The sequence below is a fragment of the Nipponia nippon genome, unplaced genomic scaffold, assembly GCF_047370975.1.
Source record: "Nipponia nippon isolate SJK-2023a ecotype South Korea unplaced genomic scaffold, ASM4737097v1 scaffold_2, whole genome shotgun sequence".
Classification (NCBI taxonomy): Eukaryota; Metazoa; Chordata; class Aves; order Pelecaniformes; family Threskiornithidae; genus Nipponia; species Nipponia nippon.
In genome coordinates, this window is record NW_028262336.1 from 127193424 (window position 1) to 127217202 (window position 23779).

Below are 23779 nucleotides of genomic sequence, written 5' to 3' on the forward strand. Positions count from 1 at the left end.
AGTGGTGGCAGCCGGGAGGGGACAGCAAGGGGACACGGTGGCCAGGAGGAGCAGTGAGACCTTTCCACACATCATGGTCCTTCTTTTGTGCTCCTGGAGCATGATCTGCCCTCTGCCATGCCAGATACACCAGGAGCTGGAGGGTGAACGTGCTTGATGAGTTGTGAGACAAAGTCTGCACTGCAGAGTGAAAACTGGGAGTATGTGGAGCTGGGACAGGCTCGGGGCTTTCCATGGGCACAGTGGCATCCCCATCAGTGGCTCGTGGCCGCACGGGCAATGGCAGGAGCCATCCTGCACCCAGGGCACCTCTGGCTCTGGGAGAATCCAGGACACAAGTGCCCGCTTGCCCCACTGTGGGGTTTCCTGCTCAAATCGCTCAGTCCCTGACTTCATCCCAGTGTGAGAAATTTGCCTGATGTCACAGCTAGGTCACTCATCCTGCCTGCCAGCTCAGATTAGATCCTGTGATTTGTGTCAGATCAGATTTTGGAAGGTTTATTTCACAGTGGTGGTGTGCTGTGCTCCCGGGGACAAACGTGGTGGCGGGGGGAGAAGGAACAGGGCAGAGAGATTTCCTGGGAAATATTTATTTCTCTTCTTTTCTCTTCTTTTCTCTTCTTTTCTCTTCTTTTCTCTTCTTTTCTCTTCTCTTCTCTTCTCTTCTCTTCTCTTCTCTTCTCTTCTCTTCTCTTCTCTTCTCTTCTCTTCTCTTCTCTTCTCTTCTCTTCTCTTCTCTTCTCTTCTCTTCTCTTCTCTTCTCTTCTCTTCTCTTCTCTTCTCTCCTCTCTCCTCTCCTCTCCTCTCCTCTCCTCTCCTCTCCTCTCCTCTCCTCTCCTCTCCTCTCCTCTCCTCTCCTCTCCTCTCCTCTCCTCTCCTCTCCTCTCCTCTCCTCTCCTCTCCTCTCCTCTCCTCTCCTCTCCTCTCCCTATATATGCAATAAAGGTGTGGTGGTAAAATTATTAATTAATATAATTAACTAATAATATAAATTATTAAGATCTGAGAGGTCTGGCTCAAAAGTTTATCCTAATTAAAAGAACATTCCTTTCAACTAAAAAATAACAGTCTCTGACTGTTTCCAAATCCCCACTTCTGAGCTAAGATAATACTGGGTGGGACACTCCTATAGGCTCCACCAAGAGCCATCTCTCCATATCATCACATTATTTACTGTTTGGTTCCTTCTTAGGATTGTGGCAGTTAGCAAGCTCCCTCCCGAGGATGGATAGTGGGCTTCACTAACTTTGAATTTGCTGTTTTCCTCACCTCTTTCTAGTTTTCTGAAACAGTATATAGGCTGGGGCTCTGCGATCACTTGGCAGAGAACAGAGAAGCAGAGCAGGAGATGGTGTCTGAATGTCCCTTTGTTATGATCATAGTTAATAAAGCTTCTGTCTGACCTGTCCTAAATTGAACCTGGGTTATTACACACTTGGAGCCCCCAAATTTTCCAACAAGGGACAGTCTGACTCTTCTGCACTGATGCCACCACCTCTGTCACAGTATTTCACCATCAGGACAGCCACAGGGGACGTGAGGGACCTCACTCATGGTGCGGTCAGAAGATCTCCCATGACTGTATCTTGGTTGCTCAAGAGCAGCCACCTCTCAGTTGGGTTCTCCTGGTTCTTCACCCAGCAGAAGGGACAGGAAGGGTCCCAACTGCAACGTGAGCCCCCCAGAGCATACCTGTTAAGTGCACTCAGCCTGTGAACCCAGCAGCACCACCTCGTCTCTGCCGACCCAACTCCCCAACCCATAAAACAACCAATTCCAGGTAGCATCCAGCTGGACAGGAGTCAGTTTTGTAAACTTTAACTTGCCATGGCACTGTTGAGGTGGAAAGCAATCAAGCAGCCGTCACGGTTCTTGGCACCCGGGAGGATTTACATTGCACTGGCAGCATGATGGGCATTTTTTTTTAACAAAAAAGTCTTTAAAAGAAGTACTTGCTGAGTGTCAATATATTTCTCAATGATATTAAGGGCCTTTAGCAGCTGTAATTTAACTGCAAAGCAACCTGATACAGGCAAAGGACCACACAGCTGGAAATTTGTGCCGCAAAGGCACCATTTTATGGCTGTTGAGCTGTTGGCCTCTCTAAGTTGTAAAGCTGTTAAACAAATACAACCCTTGGCTCACACCATGTGGCAGTGAGGCACAGTGTTTTGGCAGATGTGGGCTGACAGGAACAGGGGCTTCAAAGGAGCTGGGAAGAAATAGAAATAAGGAGAGAAGGAAAATTCAGGTGGAGGAGGAGATGCGTGTTGGCCATCACAGCCCCACGGTGGGAGAAGGTCTTGGAAATGTGGCAGCAGAGCGTGGAGGTTCACATGGAGTTGCATCCTCCTCTGGTTTGGCTGCGATTGCCATGTACATATGGAACCTATGCATCCTACTGCTGTCACAGCTGGTGGTTGGTAGAGCCTTAAATCACCCTCTTGTAGGAAGGTGATATTCTAGGGAAGCCTAAACATGGAAGATTTGGATGATATTGATAGCTTTGAATGGGGAAATAGGTGTGTCAGGAGGATGGGCCACATGCTGCAGGCTGCGTATCCTTTTCCACATATCGTTATACAGTAAAGCAAGCTCCATTAGTGCCACAAGATGCTCCAAGCACAGCCCTAGCCTGGCAAACACAAGCTCAGCCCTTTTCCTAACAGAGACATAGCAAATCCATGGGGAAGAACTAAAATATGCTTGCTGAGCCCAGTGCTCAAAAATTGAAAGAAACAGGAAAAATCTTCTCAAAATTAAGAAGGTTCCTGGCTATTTCTTTATTATTTTCTTCCATTCTCTTCTAATGACCCATGCTTATTCCTCTGGCTCGGAATCTGATCTTAGGAGGCAGAAATGGTCCTGCTGCGGGGACGTGCAATGGGAGATGGATCCAGCTGTGCTGCCTGCAGCCACCTGTCCAGGACAGGCAAGTCCAGCAGCTGCTGCCATGAGCTGTTTTTCTGGGTCAGAAGCAGTTTTAGAAAAACACCGGTGACTCTTTATCATTGTGAGGGCACCAGGCAGAGGTGGACAGGGTGGCCACCCCAGACTGGTGGGGCTGTTGCTCTATCCAAGGGTCCCCACCCTCCAGTGATACTCCAGCTCCTGAAGCTTCCCCAGAAATTTTGTCCTACAAGAGCAGTTGTTTTGCAACCAGCTTATGTTAGGACTTACCTGATACCACCAGACTGCATGTGTTATACTGTTTTCTCTGCTAAATATTGACTGCATGGGGCTTTCCATTGCTATCAGACAGGCCAAAGAGAACTAGAGAAGTTGTGGCTCTTGCATTGGCGATAAAAAGGGAAGCTGTGGTAGCGTCGTTGGCTTTGCTTGCAGCATTTCCTCTTATTTTTTCCATGAAAGCTCTAAATTCTGGAGTCTAGTTTCTGTACTTTGTGGGGGTTTAAAATGCAGCTTCTCAGCCGTGAAGGGATGCTGCAAGGCTTGACTCCGAATGGTTGGAAGGCAACCATCCAAGTAGCAAGAACTGGCGTTGGATGTGTCTTCATTCAGGTGGTGGTTCATGTGGTTGCACAACTTGATCTTCTTTCAGACCCCCTCATTGATGTGCGCCCATGTCTTTGTCTTGCCAAGTGGCTGCAAAGAAATGGATCAGTGTTAACAGAAAGAAGCTAATGGGACATTTTCCACCTAGAGCTAGAAAAAATATTGATGAGGTTTTTTCCCAATTATTTGGGTGATCCATTTTGAGGAGATGGACTAGCAAATTATTGCTGCTGCCTGGCCAAACTGTTTTTTTCCCCTTGCTGATGGCTACAGCTCTACCACGTGCGGGTTTTTTTCATATAAAAGTGGCCATTTTGATGAGAAGTGGGTGAGCATCTCCCAGATGAAACCCAAATCTGCCAGCCTCGCGCGTCCTCTTGCTAAGCAATTTGCTGCTCCGCTGCGTTTGGAAGATTGCACTGAAGTGGCTTTCCTGGCACCAGGAGCCAGTTTGAGAATTAGTGCAAAACTAATTTGGTTACAAATCTCGAAGACACCACCAAAAGCTATTTTTAAGCCTTTGAGAAGTACGGTGCAAATCAACCATTCCGAGAAAATATCACAGGGGTTTCTTATCCTTATTTCAGCCACCAAATTCCCCAAAATTGTGAGATCCTGGTGCAGTTGGGTGGCTGAGATCTAGCACATGCCCAATCGCCAACACACGAAGCTATAGTCACCTCCCAGGGAGCATCATGGAGGTCCCAGCACAATGTTCGCCTTGCTGCCTCTCTTGGGTTACTAAAGATATTTGTGGCTGTTGGTTCTTCCTTCTTAGGAACATCATGTGCTTCCTCATGACCCAACCTCTCATAATCACATGAACCTGAAAACTGGTGATTTTTTAAAAAAATAATTAAGGTAAAGCTCATAAAACAAGCAAACGTCCAGGGCTGGGGCAGGATGGTGGGAATCGCATCCCCTCCCTTGGCGTCCTTTGGTGCAAACCGAGGTCTGCATCAGGTAATACAGGAGTGCTGGCAATATCCCACCTCACCCCGCTCATCCGTGTGGGCCATATCCAGCCCACATTGTTTGTGCACCTCTCAAACCTTCACTGCCTTCAAAGGGAGCTTGAACAAACTCAGATATTTTAAGGACTACGCTTAGACATAGTCCTTCCCTTCCATACGCCATGGGAGCTGAGCCCTCTGCAAGGCAGCATAGCTCTGCGATGGGGAGCAGCTCAAGGTGGTCCCTCACCCTGTGCATCCCTCCCACAGGCTCCAGGATGATCGCGCAGAGCCCAGCCCCCAAAAAAACCCCTCCAGCCCACGGCATGGGGAGTTACAACACCTGCATGATTCTCTGTGTAGTGTAAGTCATAGCATTTAGCACATTATCATTGTGGCTATTCCCGCTCCTGTGGGCTCCCAACTGCATTTGGCGTGGGGAGAGGAGAGGGGCCACAGGTCCCAGTGCCAGGGCTGATGGCTGACATTTATTTTGCCAGTTTGCTTCAAACACCGTAACCCCCTGAGTCCGTTCCCCAGGTGGTTTGGCCGGGGGCTGCTGTCAGCAGTGCTCAGAAGAATCGATGATAACCTTTTCCTTTGCTAAGGAGTTTCCTACATACCGGGGAGCAGAAGATGCTGAAAAACAAATGAAGCTTGGATTCTCCACGGGTCTCCCTGGCATTATTCCTGATATTTAAAAAAACAAACCAGTTCCCCGTTGGTTTTATTAGCCTTTCTATACTGGCATTTAAACAGAGACGGGATTGGCATGGTTAGTGTCTGCAGATGCGCGCTGTGATGTTCTCAGGGATTTCTCTGAAGGGCAGGATACCCAAGGCACTGTGTCCAAAGCGCCTGAGCTCCTCCAAGCTGCTAGAAGGCATTTCGGCACTGCGATTGCCGGTGATGCTGCCCCGCAGATTATCTCGCATCAAGGAGCAAAGGGTATTTGGGTCCTGGGAGTGTGGCTAGGCTGTAGGGTAGGAGCAAGGTTGTTCTAAGCCTCAAGACTAGCATTTCATGGCGTCATCTTAAGATAGAATATTTTGGTGTTTAGTTCTCCCAGATAACCAGTGGGATTTGAGTATTGAACTGATGAACTGATCTGAGTCTGTGCACCTCTTGCAGGGATGTCCTGAGCAGCATCCCAGAGCATCCCAGCATGGAGAGGTGTTGTGTCCATCTGTGTCACCCTATGCCTGGCTGTGGTTTCTTGGCCCTTATGGCTTGAGCGATAGCCTTCATGTTTCTTCTCTTCTTGGTTTCAGGCATGGAAGAAACGCTGGTTTGTCCTGCGCAGCGGCCGGATGAGTGGCGACCCCGACGTCCTGGAGTACTACAAAAATGACCACTCCAAGAAACCTTTGCGTGTGATCAACCTCAATTTCTGTGAGCAAGTGGACGCAGGCCTGACCTTCAACAAGAAGGAGCTGCAAGACAGCTACATCTTCGACATCAAGACCAGCGACAGGACCTTCTACCTGGTGGCCGAGACCGAGGACGACATGAACAAGTGGGTTCGCAGCATCTGCCAGATCTGTGGCTTCAACCAGTCCGAGGAGAACACAGGTACCGTGAGAGCCGTGTCCGTGGCCAAGAGCATCTCCTGTCCTGCCCTCCCTATGGGGCCCAGCTCCTCTTTCAGATCAGACCTGTGGGAGGGGGGTGCAGCCCGCCACAAGGCTGGGAGGGCTGGAGTGGGAAATCAATGCACACGTGGGAAACCACCGCGAGGCTTTCCTACCTTTGACATCTGAAGCAGAGCAGGCTTTGCCCTGTGAGCCACCTAATTCATTTTTCCCCCATAACTGTAGGCCTTTGAGTCTCTTATAAAAAAGTTTGTGGGGTTTGGGGACTTTTTGTCCTCACCCATCACCGAAGTCCCTTTGAGAGTTGTGGGAACCAGCAGTGAAAACCCCCCTCGTTTGGAGGTTTCAGTCCCTTGGTGGGGTGGGGGAGAAGCTTTACTGGGACCATGTCCCTCTCCACTATGGTTTTCCCCACTGCTGACAGGCTCTCATGTGAAGGACAGACACGTCCTCCCCACCTGCATCTCTATCTCCTTCTGGGACCCGCTGGGAAAGCCCTGGGAGGGGAGAAGAAAACACCAGGTGGTTTTGTGCAGCAGCAGAACCTGTTCCACCGGTCATGCTCCGCTGTCCAAATTCGGTTGCGCTTTGGCAAGCCTCTGCCGTGAGCACCAGTGAGCTGCCTCTGCTTCCCTGGCACCACAAGGGCTCACATAAATCCTGAGTGAGATGGGATGGGGGCTGAGCATGGGGTGCAGTGCTGCAATCGTCCTTCCGTCCCATTACACCTGGTAGCACTTCTGGGCATCTTTGCTTTATCTCATCCATGGTCCAGTCTCATCCAGGGGACCCCGGTCCCATGCTCTGTCTACATGAAACTCCCCATAATAACATCCAGCTTGAATCTGTTTTGGTCCCTCACGGAGCAGCTGCCATCCGCAGGAGCTGAAACTCTGCCAAGAGCTTGTCAGGCAGGACAGCAAACAAAGCATCACAGCAGCGCGGATGCAATCTTCACCAACTGACGCATGAAACGGGACGTCACCTTGGCAATGGGTGTACAAGTGGTAGAAAGGATCCTTGATAATGCCGCCAGCACGGTCTTGCAGGGAAAGGTCAGGCTAAATAAATTACATCCCGTTGAGATGTCAGGAGCGCAGTCCTCGAGCTTCAGCGAAATCATTCAGGCCCCTTTTTAAGAGCTGTTTTGTTGCAGGATTTTCCATTTTGTGTGCATTCAGCTGGGGGAACTGTTTTTCTTCCCATTTAGTAAAATGAGCTTCCAGCCCAGCGGCAGCGGGATCGATACTGGACTTCAGTAAAATATAAATCTGGGCAGCAAAAGGAAAGACAATCTCCCACTTGCAAGTACATCTGTCCCAAAGGGCACAGAGGGCTTGTCAGGCTGCAGAGATCCAAGTGCTATTCCCTGTCGGATCACAGAGTGACATCAGCAAAAGAGGAACAAAAATCCCTATTTGTAACAAAATCACAGCTCGTTAATGCTGTAGGGAAAGTACCCACTTGAAACAGTACCCAGCTGCCAAAGCATGATTTTCTGAGTCAGACGAGAAAAAGCCTGCGATGGCAAATGCAGCAGATGTGTCCAGATGCTGCAGAAAAAAGGGAGCATGAATTATTCACGGCTGGTGCTTTGCTTTGGTGCTCACCGAAGCAATGACCCCACGCTCACCTTTGCTTCATCGTCCCTGCTAAGTAACAACGAATAAATCATCGATTTCCCAAAGTAGATAATGTTTGTTTGAAGGACCCACAGCCCGAGGCTGGGTGGAGAGGTTGAGGGATCATTGCAGTGTGATGGGTATTGGGAGTCTTGTCTGTCTTAGTGTACGTAAGCCCATCACCCATCCTTCCTGATGGGTCAGCTGGAGGGACAAATAAAACAGTCGTAGCAATATTTGTAACTGCTGTGCTCCCTCTTCATCACCTCCTTATAGAATCATTTAGGTTGAAAAAGACCCTTAAGATAATGAAGTCCAAGTGTAAACCTAGCACTGCCAAGTCCACCACTCAACCATGTCCCTAAGCGCCACATCTACCCAGCTTTTAAATACCTCCAGGGATGGGGACTCAACCACTTCCCTGGGCAGCCTGGGCCAGTGCCTGACAGCCCTTTCAGGGAAGAAATTTTTCATAATATCCAACCTAAACCTCCCCTGGTGCAATCTGAGGCCGTCTCCTCTCGTCCTATCGCTTGTTTCTTGGGAGAAGAGACTGACTCCCGCCTCGCTACAACCTCCTTTCAGGCAGTTGTAGAGAGCAATAAGGTCACCCCTCAGCCTCCTCTTCTCCAGGCTAAACATCTCCAGTTCCCTCACCTCAACTGCTCCTTTTAAGACTTGTGCTCTAGACCCTTCATCAGCTTCATTGCCCTTCTCTGGCCACGCTCCAGCCCCTCCATGGCCTTCTTGGGGTGAGGGGCCCAAAACTGAGCACAGGATTTGAGGTGTGGCCTCACCAGTGCCCAGTACAGGGGGACCATCCCTGCCCTGGTCCTGCTGGCCACACTATTCCTGATACAAGCCAGGGTGCCATTGGCCCTCTTGGCCACCTGGGCACACTGCTGGCTCATGTTCAGGCAGCTGTCGACCAACACCCCCAGGCCCTTTCCCGCCAGACAGCTCTCCAGCCGCTCCTCCCCATGCCTGCAGTGGTGCCTGGGGTTGTTGTGCCCCAAGTGCAGGACCCGGCACTGAGCCTTGTTGAACCTCACACAGTTGGCCCCGGACCGTCAATCCAGACTGGCCAGGTCCCTCTGTAGAGCCTTCCTGCCCTCCAGCAGGTCAGCATTCCAGCACAGTTTGGTGTCATCCTTGAAGCCATGGATTGATGGGTGGGAGAGGATGAGGAGTTCGTATGAGAATAACTCAGTTCCTGGGTAGAAACAGAGCTTGGGACCTTTGGCATTTCTTTCTTAGACTTCACCCCTTCATCCTTAAGCTTCTCTGTGCCTTGTTGTAGCGTCTGCGTTGGAGAATGAATGAGTCAGTAATTGGATGCACCAAAAATGGGAGGAAAAGGTAACCATCATGGGCAGGAATAGCTCCATGCTAATTGTAGCAATTAATTAACTAAACCTCCCTCTCCCAGCAGACGGGCAGCGTGGCGGAACGAGATCAGAAACTGCTGGGGAAGCCACTGTGCACATTTTTCTGGTTGTTCTTGTTCCTGGGTGCGTGACTGCTTTATGCTGACCTGAAAACCTTGCTGGGTCTGGCCCCAAAGCCAGGCTGTTCCCAGCTGGGTTATATTTGCATCCCAGCTGGGTATATTTGAAGTGTGGGGAAGCGCTCCATCACCGGCAAAGGCTTTTACTACAGCTGCCATCACATGCTGAATTACCTCCTAACCCTTCAGGGATATCCCGCATCAGCTGAGCCCCAGCCACCAGTTATAAGTTTGCTTTTAACCCACCAGTGGTGGAGGAAAAACTCCTTAGCTTTTGGGGCAGTTTGGGTAAAAGCCTATTTCACCAGCTCCCCATGACGGTAGGGAAAAGATGGGTTTTCAGTTGCTTTTTAGCATGATTTAGTGAGCAAATGGGCAACCCGAAAGCAGCTGCATGCGGTGATGCAAACTGGCTGCAAACATTCTGCACCGGCGCAGGACTGTGCTTGGGTGCTGCCTGCACTCCCAAAAGGCGAAAAAATTAAAAGGCCAAAGGGATTTGTACCCTTTGATGCTTCTTTCTGTTTTCAGCTTGACAGGAGAGTGTACATTTTCTGTTGCTTGGTTTTCACATTAGTCCTTCATGTCCTGTCTAGACTGGGGGACTCTAAGGATTAAGAAATAGGCTGGAGTTTAGGGCGGTTTAACATCGTGCTACAGTCAGCTGCTGGTTTAGCTGATTGCCGGCTGCGTTACACATCTGGTTCGTCAAAAGGAAGCTCGTTTCAGCCTCGGGGACCTAAATGTCAGTGAAGTGGTGGGCACCTCCGGCTGCCCCGGCGCCACTGAGGAGCAGCTGCTCTGCAGAGCCGCTGCGGTGGCTTCATTCTCCGCCCCGACCTGAAAATAATTGCAGAGCAGGGCGATTACATCTGCTGGGAGAAGGGAAATTAGATTCACTCTACGGTGTTTACTCAGACAGTGGTGAAGCTTTTTGTTTCTGTTAACACCTATTTACTTTGAGAGCTAATTACTATTTTTGAACAAGCAGAGCCTCGCAGGATCCCGGCTCCTCCGCGGGTCCAGGGAAGCCAATGAGACTCGAGGAAAGTAGATGTTCTCCTGGCTCAGTGCTGCTTTTACATTGCAATTTGCGCTGCTGCCACCTCAACCAGCTTGAATACGACGAGGGGAGACCTGCCAGGGACCCTGAGCCACGGGCTGCGGGAGAAACGCAGGCGCGTGGGTATTTCAAACCATCTGCATTTTCCCTGCCCTAGTGGGCAGGCAGCCAGGGCTCAGCTGTGAACGGGATTTTCTCATATGCTTTGTTTGTTGGAGTTAAAAAAAATACCAAATCCCTCTAAACACATCTTGTGTGCCATTAACCCTTTCTGGAGCTGATGCTTTGGCCAAAACCCTGTCATGTCCCATTCCTGATGCAACTCAGAGGTGCAGCTACAGCAGCATATAATTTAATTTCTCATGAACCACCATGCATCCTTGCAGTGTGTGTGTCCTTGCAGGGGTCCCATGCACAGGTTAGTTATTTTGGAGAGGTCGATACCTTTTTTAACTCTGTCCCAATTTACTGTGCCACCCCCAGCACCTCCCTGCAGCTCCTCTTCCACCTCCTCAGTGGGGCATGGACTCTCTCAGGGGCTTGGATTCATGGGTGCTGAGCAAACACCCAGGGGCATTTAAAAGCTTATTCATGCACCACATTAATGCCCCTGTGCCAGAGGTTTAACCCAGCCATGGAAGCAGCGAAAGGAATATTTGCGAGTGAGTAAATGTCCTTGCTCTGAGCTGAAGGCTCCCATCGCTCGGAGAGGGTGAGCGGGGCGTGGGAAAAGGATGGTGCTGGGCTCCTGCCGCAATGGCTTGCGTCTGGCAGTGGTGGCCTCTCCCACCCAGCCCAGGCATGTCGTCTTCTTTTTTTTCATCTGGGGCTTTATTTCTTTTATTTATTTCTCTGCCTTCTCCCAGCGGGCTGCGTCAGGGCGGTCCCGCCTCCGGCTCACTCCTTGCTCCAGCTCCAAGGCTTGGCCCTGGTATTTTGCATCACGGATGGGATCGATCCCAAGGAATCCCGAGGCTTTTACCATCTCACTGAATGCAAGTCAGGGCCAAGCATTAATGTTTCATGGAGAGCTGAGTGTCTCTCCTTCCTCCTTCAACTCAGCCATGCTCACTCCAGCAGAGTTTGCCGGATCAGCCCGACACCAGTGACTTACCACTCACATCAATGAGATCTCCTACATCCCACGTCCATGATCGCCGCTGTGGGTCTCTTTGGCTTGATGCTGCCCCAGACCCTCCACTGGTTGCCCCTTTCAAGCCCATGAGAGCAAATTTAGTGCTTTAGTACCCACTTGACTTGCTTCGGCTGGGGATCCCATATGGGTTGCTGGCTGGTTGCTGCCCAACCTGCTGCTGCTCACATGGGCTGCCTGCAAGTCTGTGCTATGAACCCTATGTGCTATGGGCTGCTCTTGCTCCCTCCTCGCTTCTCCCACAAAAATGTGTTGGTCCCAGCATCAGATCAGCAATGCTGCTCGCCCCATCGGTTCCTTGCAGCCAGGTGTGCATGGGTGTTTGCTGAGCAAAGGGAGCTCGAGGTGGGCTGGAGAAAAAACACCACAAAGATACCCCTGAAGATTTGTTGGGAGGACAAGACCTCCCCAAAAGCTCAGTGAAGAGGCTGCAGGTAGCAAGACTAGAGTAAAAAGATACATTTGCGTGCCATATACCACGTGCCTCCCCCAGTCACCCCTGAATCACTGGTGTTCATGCAGGAGCAGGGCACCAGGGAGCCCAGGCAAGGTGACGGCCCTGGGGCAGCCCCTGCTTTCCCGCTGCCACTGCCTCTCTCATGGCCAGGCAGAACTGAAGCAGAGGGGAAACACTAATAACCACCACAAGGCCAGGTACTTCCTTGCTATTGTGCCTGGCACACGCCTCCTTCCTTCCCTGCTCAAGCCCTGGATGAGTTGCAAGCCCTGTGCTGTGCCAGGAAGCATGCTGGGGGCTGAGGAATGGGGGCTGAGAAATGGGGGCAAGGAGGGAGATGTGGGGGTGTCCTTGTGTCCCTGAAAGCACCCGGGCCCTGATGCACTGTGTTTTGGTATCTGCAGGCAGTGCTGCCACCTAAGGGCAGCCAAGCAGGCAGCCCCTTGCAGAGCCTCATGCCCTGAAGCTGGGCCAGGACTTGACTCTTCAGCTTCGGTTGATGCAAGTTGATTGGTCTTGACTTAAGCTCTGGTATGGCTTGTGTTCGGATACCATCTGACTTGGAGGCCAATCTGTCCCCCCGCAGACAGTACGACACTCTACAACAAGCAATGAGCAAGATTATGGTTGAGTTGAGCTTGATCCATGGGGTGGATGGGGCAGATCTGTTTGGGTTCTCTCCATGTATTCCACCTTCCCATGTCTCGTTCACCTACCCAAAGACCTAAAGTCCCCTGCCCTGTTTGGGACCTGGAGGTGGCCTGCGTTGGGACGGCAATGTGGAGTCCCTGAGCCTTGAGCCTTTTCCTCTCACCCAACGTCCTACCATATGTATAGATGTAGCCTTTTCCTCAGTGTACCCATCAATACTTTCTGCACTCAGCATCATGGAGCTGCTTCTTTTAAGACACCGTATGTCACATCTAGACCCACTGGTTGCACATCTCAAGGGCATTTGGGTCAGTCCCACCCCTCCTTCTCTGCTATGTGCTGGGTTTTCCTAACAAGGGAAACAGTTGTGGCTGCAGATTCACTCTGGGAGGACAAATGCAGATGTCACACCTTAGCCCCAGGCTTGACCTAGCCTCGCTGGAATGGATGGAGGAGACCCTGCTACCCCATCTCACTTTGCACCATGCGTGTGGTTGAACTTCAGGTGGATGCGAACGCCTCCTTGCCTGAGTCCCAGTTCATCCCTTAGTCATCCTGCCTCTTTAAATTTGTTCCAAACTTCCCTGACCCTGGTTTTCCTGCTCCACAAACAGCAAGTTATTTTAAGATCTGACACTGTTCAGTTTTTATTTCAGTGTAAACAATACCGGAGATGGAGTGGTCTTGGCACAAAGGAGCAGCTTGAGAGCAGTCAAGTGCCTGCTGCCTTTTTTCTCCCCCTTTTTTCCCCTCTTTCCCTTTGGAGATGAGCTAGTTCGGGTGCTAATGAGTGTGCCGAAGAGCAGAGAGCCACTAACAACCCAGAATTTGCTTCCTAGAAGACAGAAACAGGGAGATTGTTGCTGATCTCTACCAACCAGTCAGGGTCTCCTTGCTCTGATTGCCTGGGCATTTTGGAGAGGGAACTGATGTCACTGAGAGCGAGACGTGTGCTGGTTGTTATAATCTGTCCACTTTTTGGGAGGACATGGAAAAAGATGTCTAAAATGAGGCAAATCATTTGCACCCTAAAAGTGCCCATTTCATTCCCTTGACTCTCCAGGGAAGCAGAATGGATGAGCTCAGGTGGAGACATCCACCTTCTAGACTCCTAAAACTCTGCTGAGATGAATCCCACCCATCTCAGGATTGCTGTCAAGACCTTTAAGATCTTCGGAGCTTCAAATTGTGTCATTTGTCATCATTGAATTTACACCAGATGAGGATCCCCTGCTATTCTTCCACACCTTCTTCTTGTACTCAGCTCTTCGTCGTGTTCTGCTACCAGAAGCATTGCAGGACCAGAGTCAACACTGCGCTGCTGTGATGGTCACTGTCCTTAATACCAAGAGCAGATTTCTAGCCCATTTGAATGCCAAGAAAAGGACTGAAGCAAGGATGTGGAGGACTTTAGAAACAAGAAAGCAAGAGAAAAGGTCTTGATGTATGATTAGAAAGCCAAGCTTCTGGCTTCAGGGGGTCTGATGCAACTGAATATCTGAGGTTTGCAACACTGGATCAGCATCTTCTTCAAAATTTGGGATTTGGGAATTTAGGAATTTTTAGGATTTTATTATTTAGCTTTTTTTTGTGTATATGGACATTTTGGAGGAGTGGGGCTGGAAAAATCCAGAAGATTTGTCAGCTTTGTGATTGCAAACCTATAACTCTGCCATCCCAGAGAGACCACCAGGAGATATGTGTTAGTTGAGCCCCCTTTATCCCTACCCAGCATTGATGGGAACTGGCAGAGGATGTGGCCATTTGTGGGAGCACCAGGTTTACAGGCAAAGAATGCTCATATCTCACTGCAAATAATAAAACCATCAACCAGCAAAAAAGAAAATTTATGCTCAGCTTTCAAAAAAGACCAACAGCCAAATACTCCAGTTCTTCATGACTGTTTCCCAGCAGGCGCCTAGCACAAGGCTATCCAGTCTGCCTCTTCTGAAGATAAATATGGAGCTGGAGGACGGGGGCCTTTGCGGAAAATCCTGCCCTTTCCTGGCCAAAGTCCCACTGGGTTTGCTGAGCTGAGGCTGGGATTTGAGCTGGGAGGAGAAAGAAGAAATGTGAAGTTCAAGAGGTTTGGGCTTTTTTTAGAGCAAAAAGCATTGCCCAGCCTTTCCAGCACAGGTTTCCCAGCAGAGGCTGGCAATCTGTATTCATACCTCTCAGCCCTGCCCAGGGCTGTCTCCTGGGCCAGGTACCCAGAATCAGAAATCCATTTAAAATAATTCTTCATTTTATAGTTGGCTTTTATCGCTACGAGCCCTGTGTGCGTCAGGTCAGCCCCATTAGTTTAATGGGCGCTGAGGAATTTTTAGGATGACTTACTGACCGTGGAAAAATGAGTGTGGCAGACGGTATCAGCATCACATCAAAAAGCAAAACCATGCAGAGCCTTTGGAAATAAAAACAGCTGATGTGCTTGGAGCAAAGCGACCGGCGAAGCGGCACTGTCTGAGCAAAACCGAGGGAGAGAGGGAGGCATTTTGGGTGTCAGCCAGCTGGGAGGGAACTTGCGGTCAGATTTGCCTGCATTTATATTTCCTAGAGGGGTCCTGGGACTGTTTTAGCCCATGTGCCCCAGCCGTGCTGCGTTGGGGTTCATGGAGCTGTACCCCGTGTCTGCAAAGCTGCTCGGGCATCAGGACAGGATACGGATCTGCAGGCGATGCTGAACACGTAGGGGCTGAGCTGGGAAACGCGACAGACACAGCACTTCAAAACGTGCATGCGAGCAAATTGGAGGACAAGGGAGAAAATCACAGCAACCTTTGTGGCAGATAATGTCAGGCAGTTTTTCACAGTGTGACTCTTTTTTCCCCCCAAGCCAACGTATTTCCCCTTTTCTTCCCTCCATATATTTCACATTGATCCCTCCAGCTCTTTGATAGGGGCCGTGGTTTACACACCCTGAGAGCTGCTTTGTAAAACCTGATGAAAGCCAGGACAGATTTAAACTCTCATTTCCCAGACCCCAATGCCTGTTTGTTTACTGGTTTGTATTGCTTTATATTTCCAATTAAAACCGAGGGAAAGCTTTCTAAAGCCTTTAAAGCCTCTGAGTGAAGGCACACGGAGAAGGAAGGAGCCGTGAAGCTGTCGATTGCTGTGAACTTTCCATGACACCACTCAGGGTTTGTTTCCAGACTGATTTTTATTTATGAATGCAGTAGCATTTATTACTGATTTTATCTGTAAAGATAACACTTCTTCCCTAGATGGTTTCTATGCTTCAGTTATAATTACTGCCTGCTTCTCAAACATACTTCTGCATTATTTAGTGTGGTACAATGTCAGAGCTGTAATGTTGGCAATTTATTACTTGGACTGTGGGGTTACACCTGATTGGGGGATACCCGTATCCCCATATGTGCCCTGACCACATCCCGGCTCCCTCCAGGAAGGCTGAGAACATCTCTCAGGGTCCCTCATGATGTAGATGTAGCCAAGAAACCAGTCTTCTGCTATGCTAGGTGCTGCAGAAGCACTGAGCATAAATGCAGCCTCTGCTCGAAGGGATTCATCGTCAAGGCACAGCACAGACACGTTGGTGCATCTTTTCTTCTGCCTGTAGCCACTTGCTGCCAGAGGCAGTTCGGTGATGGTACCTGCTCCCTCCAAGCTGGGAATGGTCTTAAAAGGGACACTTGGCCACAGCTTCTGAAAAACCTGACAAAAAATGAGACTGTCCAGGAAAATGAGATGTCATTTCTCTCTCCTGCTCCCCCCTTTCTCTCAGTCGGCTTCTTTCTCTGGGAGTCAGACCTAGGAGGGCGTTACAGTTTCCACCAGGCAGTCAAGGAACAGCTTAACTGTTAATCCATGCTTATGATCACTTTAAACCACAGAGGATGAAGCAAATACTTAGAGTTAAGCATGAAAAAACACCCCAACTTGAGTCTCCATCCTTGAAGATACTCAAAACCCAACTGGACACAGTCCTGAACTGCTGTAGCTGCCCCTGCTTTGAGTAGGGGGTTGGATTAGACCACATCCAGAAGTCCCTTCCAACCCAAATATTCTGTGATTCTGTGGTTTTTATGAACTTACACTGCAGGGAAATACCAGGCTTCAGAGCATGGCGAGGAGCTGAGATACCTCAGCAATCCCAGCAGGTAAAACTGGAGTTGTTCCCTGGTAGCATCACCAGGAAGGTGGGAGGGCAGAGCATGAGATGACACATTGCCTCATCTGAGTCTGTATCACAACGTATTGTCTGATACCCCTTGGTAAGTCCAGACTCATGTTTTCTTACCCTTTTTTCTCTGTGTGATGTCCCTCAGTCCTCCAGCTGCTCCATGGCAGGTGGTGAAGCTCTGGCACGTCTTAGTCCTTGTTGGGGATTCAGCTTCCTTTCATACTTACTGGGTCATTGCCACATGCTGAAGAATGTGTCTGACTTGTTTGCACCTTTGATTGATTGTCGCCCTTTATATCTGTTTATTAGGATGGAAAATAACATTTTACCTAAAAAATTTCATCATGTGTTCTTTCAGCTTCACATGACCAAATTCCAGCCTGGCCAACACAGCTGCTCCTTGCCAATTTTTGGTATGATTGCCTTCCATCATTTTACTGCCAAATATATAAACTGACCCTGTTATTGTATGCCGTTGCTTTTGAAAGTAAGCTGGAGTTGAGTGACTCATTGCATTTCCTAATTTTTTTTCATAACTGACAACGAATCCTCTTTTTGAAGTGTTGGGCAGGCTTCTGGGCATTCAGGCACTTGCAAATACTTCATCACGTGTAAAAGTGTAATTCATGGCTATTGCACTGCCCGTGGCTCCATCCTCACCTTCATCTCATGGCAGATCACCTGCCTTGCCAAGCACCACCTTGTCTGACATTGCTATCTGTGTAAACCATTCCCTCAAGCTTGCATATACTTTGCACAGGCTCAACCTTGATATGAAGCCTTTATGATAGTAATTATTTTTGCTGGCTTGCCATAACGGTTCACATTGCTCTCAAATGACTCATGATGAAGTCTTTCAAATACCCACTTGAAATCCATAAATTCAGTGATGAGTCTTTTTGCTAGTTGATGGTTGCTTTGATGATTTGTGTTAGGGTCAAAACCTGGTCAGCTCAGGATCTTCCAGGTGAAAATGCTGCCTTCCTCTCTTGAGATTTGTCTGAAAAAAATTCCCGATAGAGCAGAAGACTTTGTCTTTCCTGGACAGCACTGTGATGTCTCTTCAGTCTTTGCATTTTTATTTTCTTTAAGTATCTTAATCCCAGTTTCTTGATTCCCATAGCTTTTCGTCATCCCCAAACTTTGTTCCATGAGTCTAAGAAAAAAGGGGTGGATTTGTGATTTTCACTTGAAGCTCATTCATGCTTTTACAGCTTTATTACAGGTTTTAAATACCATTATATCTGTTCTTTGGCATCAACATAACTCCTTCTGAGGGTCTGAGATCCTGCTGGCTTTTCTGTGATGCTCCAGAAACTCAGTTCCACTGTTTCTGCTACCTGTAAGAAGAACTCGGAGTACAGACTTGCAAATGCTTTGAATGTCTTTGGCACATTGCTGAAAGGACCACCCTGTCCTCTGCGTGCCACTAATATTTTATGCAGATAAGTCCAGGATGTCCTAGCCCTGGACAGACAGTGCTTCTTGCAATAAAAAAATCCACTGACATATCTCAGTAATGAGAATACAGGCTACTGTCTGGTATCTCCTGGTGCAGTTTGAAGGGAAAACTGACCCTGTGTTCACAGACCCATATGACACAGAGTGATTTGGTTTACAGATAAAGTGGCTTAAAGAATTAACACTGCCAAGAGTGCAAGAATGCCTTCAGTTGTATTAGATAAGTTAAAATATTTGCTTTAATAAGGTTTATAAATGATGAAGTGAGGCACAAATCGGTTTTTCCTGTTGGTGCATTGCTGCATGAGTGATCCCTGTGAAGTTCTCAGCTGTCTCTGAAGCGTTTGGAGATGGAGCAGGCTGGCTTCTGATCTGGTCTGGTCTTGGTAATTCCTGTGGTTGTAGCCAAAATCCATTATATCATGGCTTATTCCTCCCAGCATCTGTGGAGAGTAAACGGTTCCAAGGCACTGCGTATTTGTTACCAAACCACATTTCATCCCATGGGTGAAGGACTCTGTGATAGCGATGAGAGGGCCACCAAGTGTTGGATCTCATCCAGATCTGTTTCAGCAGCCAAATACACCAAGTTCGGACATGGGTCATGTAGGTAATTAAAAAAAAAAAAAAAATCCCATTCCTGTGAGGAAGGAAGAGTTCTCAGAATTGGCATGTACGGAGTCTGAGCAAGCTGATGCTGGGAGAACGTTGCCCTTGCAGCGAGTGGAGCGTGTCACAAGCCCATCACAAACTCCACTTCAGAGGTGGTAAAAATTCAGCGTGTTCGTTTTCGCTCTCACTGGAATTCATTTTCATCTGCTTTCAGCGTCGACTTTGATTCACACCTTTTCATTCTGAATTTGAATGAATTTCAGAAAAAATCAAGAGTTCCACTCAGAATTGCACTTTCATATCTAAAAGGCACATAATGATGATCTTCGGTCAAAGCAGGGCAATCCACCCCCAAAATACGATCCACTCTGATGAGAACAAATTGAAACACCTTGACCTTCTTCCCTTTTACTTAAAATTCACTTTTATCCTCTAAAGGTTTCTTGTAATTTCTGGCTGCAAGCGATCCCTTGGCAAGCTCCTATTCTGATTAAATGGCGTTTTCCAGCTGGAGGATGTCAGAACATTTTCAGCTGGCCCTAAGCCAAGCACGAAGCACGGGCGATACACCGGGCAAGAAGATGCGCATTTTGGTCTGGGTGCTGGTACCATCTGCGGTGTGTGCAAGGATGGGTGCAGCCACAAAAGTGATAATGTAATCTGGCTCTTCAGGGTTTTAAGGATGGGCTCACTGTGCTTTGTGAGCCATGTTGGATTGAGGAAGAGGAGGGTGAGGAGCTACTGAATAAGCCCATGAGAGAGCATCAGGGGAGAGAGGGTTTGCTCCGGTCCTCGGATGCCGGAGGATGTTTTGTTCCCGAGTCAGGGGTTGAGGAATGCCAAAATCCCAAAATATTACCCTCAAGTAGACTGTGATAAATCTGCCTTGTCTCCTGAGGACCAAGCTCTATGCTCCATTGCCCCACTAAACCCAGCTCTGCTGCTGCTGTGCATTAAAAATAACCACAAAACCAGCCTGCACTTTAGTGCACAAGGTTCAAACAGCAACATCCGTGCTGGGAGCTTGCCCCGCTGCTCAGTGCAGAAATATCCAGCAGGGAGACATTTACCTGTGTGCAGCCAGATGTGACGGGGAGATGGAGGTTGTCCAGGTGGAAACGGTCAGGCACAGAGATAAGAAATGCAAGAGCGTAACGTGGAGCTGAACTGATGGTGACCGAAGTCCAGTGGGATGTTAAACCCAGCAGGATTCAAGACTCCAGCCAACTCTGCACCTCCTTTAACCATCTTCAGCTTTTCCTTGGGATGGTCCCGGAGGAGTGCGAGCTGTGGTAGATGGGGGATGTGGAGATGGGGACAGGGCTGGGACTGACCCTAACCCAAAAGCACTGGCAGGAGAGGCTGCCAGCCCCGCATATCTTAGCGTGAATACCACGCTAACGTATTGCTGTGCTGCTTTCAACCCACGCCAGTTCTTGCCTTTGGCACAAGCCACGCTCCCCAGTCCCTGCCAAACCAGTACAGATGTTTTAACACCCACCGGAGCCCAGATAATTACAAACAGAACCAAGAGACTGGTTGGGGCTGTTTTCTTTTCATTGCCTGAACTCTCAGCCGTTCTCAAGCGAGACGCCTCCCACTTTCTGACATTGCTTTCAAAGACATTTTTGTGGGCCACATTGCTAATACTCATTTTATTAGGGGAACGCTGAGAAGCCCCAACTAGAATGAGGATCGCACCGTGCCCGCTGATGTAACGGTGACCACAGAGCGAAACAAGTGCAGGGAAGACGAGTGGAGCAGCTGGGAAAACATTTTCATGGGAAATTAGAGCTGGTTTCTAACCATCAGCTTTCCAGCCATGGCATTGCAAAGCTCAGCTTGTTTTTGAATGGGTTTGGGGAGTGTTTTCAATGGGAGGAAACCATGCGATCAGCTGGTGGGCACTGGCCAGAGGATGCCGCAGGTCCTTCCCATCCTGGATCCTCATAGGAGACAGTGCCTATCATGGCAAGCTTGTGAGCAGAGCAGATGAGATGAAGGAAGGAGCAGCATCTCCTGTTTTAACGGAGAGAAGCCAGCAGCAAACATCTTCCTGGTCTGTGCTTGTACAACCTTAAGATACGGGAGTCTCGCCCATGATCAGGAGCTATGTTCCCTCAGGCCATTTGCAAATAGCCAGGTTTGAGCTTAACAGATGAGAACTGATTTAGCATGAACGAAACCAGTTGTCATATGCATCTCCCCTGGGGCCACTTAGAAAGTATCTGTGGGGAGGAGGACCACGAAAGCCTCCTCAGGCTTCACGTGTACATGAACCTCATGTCTACTCACCCCTTTTCCATCAGGATGCTTCGAGGTCCTCCTGGACATGCAGGTTCATTCTGTCCTTGCGTTCGTTATCACAGCTGATTACTGGTTGGGTGGAAGATGACTGGCACAAGCCCACCAACCATGGTGGGTTCAAGCTGAGTTCATGGCTCTCCCCTCAATCCCTGCTGTGAAATTCCTTGTTCACCATGCCCAGCCATGAAGATTTTCATCTGACATTATTCCAGCTCATTTCTGGTTGCTGTGGAGACCAATTTAAATGAAACTCTAGTATTTTGAAAGAGAATATGATTCTAAGTCATTTGCGATGCAAGGTCCCATGCTAATAGCATTAGCATATTATTTGATTATGGCGATGTGTAGGGAATAAATTCCAAGTCATTTTTGCCATCATTGCATCTTAAAAGAAAAGGAAGAGAAAAACCTCCAGTTTTTAGCCGATACTGAAGACCTTTACTGTGGGTGAACTCACGATTTCTGAATGCGTAAAGCTTTGAGGGTCACAGGCGTTTTTAACCTCATGGCAATGCGAATAGCTCCCTGGAAGGGACCTTTTCTTTCTCTGCTTCCACTGAACACTGTTAATAGACTGCCTAATGGGCAGGACTCAGGTTTTCAATGATGGGTAGAGAGATCCAGGATGGCTTTTTGAGCTGTTTGCATTTTTGCTGGAGTGCTGGTGTGGCAGAGCCCAGCTAGAGAGCGGCTGTGCAAGGCACAATCCTCCCATCGCTTGCAGAGATTTTTCTTCTTGCATTTGACTCTCAACATCTTAGGAACGGTTTTGCTTTCAGGACTTCTTTAGATGATTCTAGTATGTGGACAGGGTATGCCTATACCCCTAAATGAAAAAAAATTGCATGGAAAATCTTTGCAAAGAGGCTTGTTTTGAGAGTAAAGGCTGCAGAGATGGAAAAGGGAGAGCTGAACTTCCAGCAAGAAAAAAAAACAAGCCAAACTATTTTATTTTTTTGAGTCTGCATCCCTAAGCGCATGTTTTCTGGGGATGAACTGACCCTTGCTCGCACTGACCCGCGGGCCGTTTTGCTCGCTGGTTCAGGGACGTGGTATTGCAGCCATGAGGGTTAATGACTTCTTCTGTCTCCTCTTTCAGCTCTTGCAGTCAATGTGGCTGATATTGCCCCGCCTGAGCATGCCGGGCTCACCTGAAAAATTCAGGGTTCTACCACAACCCCCTGTCCCCATCTTCCCCCTACCCCCCATGCAGCACCCACCTCACTTTCCTTCTAACCCATTGGCTAAAATACCACCCATGGAGCAAAAAATAACATTAATCCCACATAGATGAGAGAAAAACAGAGCCATTTGATCCCATGCATGGGTGCAAAGGCACCCATGAAGAAGGGGGCTCTGAGAGGAGAAATTTGGGGATCCTCTTCCTTTCCCCATCGCTGCCTTGCGGAGCAGTGGTGAAGCAAACCCTTAGCAGTGCTGCTGTTACATTGACCCCCCGGCAAAACAGGAGTTATAATGTTTCTCCCCCAAGGTAAGGAGAGATTGAAATAAATTACTTCTGTAAAGAGCCGGGAATGGCAGTTCTTCTATAATACAAAGTGCAAATATTTGGGCCTTTCGTGTGCTCCCTTGAATAGAAATGGTACTAAATCACGCATAAGTAAAATGGGTTCACATTTCCTCCTAGCAAAAGTTTTCCTTTGCTCTCCTGGAGCATTAAAGACCTACGCTCTCGTCGCCATAAAAAGGGCTATAAAATTTAAAGCGAGCTGTTAAGAAGCCCTGGCTGGGATTAGGCTGGGATTCATCCTTTCTCCTTCTCCATCCCTGCTAAATGAGGTGTGCACCCATGTTTGCTCAAGCAAGGAAAGGCACCCACATACTGCTTGCAGTGAACAATAAGGAGGATGAGAAGAAATTTGTTCAGGACCTAAAAGCAAGTTTTTCCTGGGCTAGGGGATGCAAAGTTGATGGTGCACCAGCTTCTGGGATTTCACCCTGCTTGTTGGTGGCACGTTGGACCACAGCACTGGGTGAGACTGTGTTGACATGATGTCCAAGGGAAAACCCGGTTAGGAAATGCCAAAATCGCTAATCATCATCATCATCATCATCATCAATAATAATAAACAATAATAATAACCTATGCAATCTTCCAAAACAGGATGCTGGAGCTTCATTTTGCACAGTGAGAAAGCTGGTTTGATGCTGGGCTGTCACGAGGCTGCCTCTGGAGGGGGAAAAAGGCCTTTTCTCATATAAATGTGTCATCTCTTTCGATAGCTCTTAGCTTTCAACAGCTTCAGCCCTGTCCTGCAGCACTGGGCTCCACAGACTGCTCATACCTCCAGCCAGATTTGCTAAGGATGCCCCGGCATCTGCAGGAGTTGCATGTGTCACCCACAGACAGAAAGCAGATAATTTTGCACATCCCCATTGCCTGGTCTTTGCCACCTTATCCTTACCCTGAAAAAGGCAAAAATACCCCCCCGCCTTGAGACCACTTTGTGTTTTATACAGTTACAGCCCAGCATCTTTGCCCTTTCCCTCTGTTCTCACCTTTTTTTTCTTTTTTTTTTTTTTCCCATTTAATCCCTCATCAGATTGGTTTTGCAATGTCAGAGATGATGATTCATGAAGCAGAGAGTCAGAGACGAGGTTGGTTCTGTGGAACAAATGAAGCCTGTCCCAGCCCACGTTGCCGTCCTGGGATTGTCCTTCATCCCCGGCTGTAGGTCGTTGTCCCACTCCAGGGCTCTCAGATAAGGGTGTCCCAG

At 48.7% G+C, this 23779-nt stretch overlaps 1 protein-coding gene across 3 annotated transcripts in view; it reads left to right on the forward strand.

Moving 5' to 3' along the window:
* Positions 1 to 23779, forward strand: part of GAB2 (GRB2 associated binding protein 2) — a 98709-nt gene that overhangs the window by 48807 nt on the left and 26123 nt on the right. Inside the window, exons 1-2 of one of the 3 annotated variants that reach the window (XM_087756715.1) lie at positions 15987 to 16638; positions 17020 to 17074. In XM_087756715.1, coding sequence (XP_087612841.1) covers positions 16564 to 16638; positions 17020 to 17074 — 130 coding nt within the window. In that variant the 5' untranslated portion in view covers positions 15987 to 16563. Of the gene's footprint in view, positions 1 to 5740; positions 6042 to 15986; positions 16639 to 17019; positions 17075 to 23779 lie in introns of those variants that run through there. The other 2 variants (XM_087756713.1, XM_087756716.1) reach the window with 2 other exon arrangements.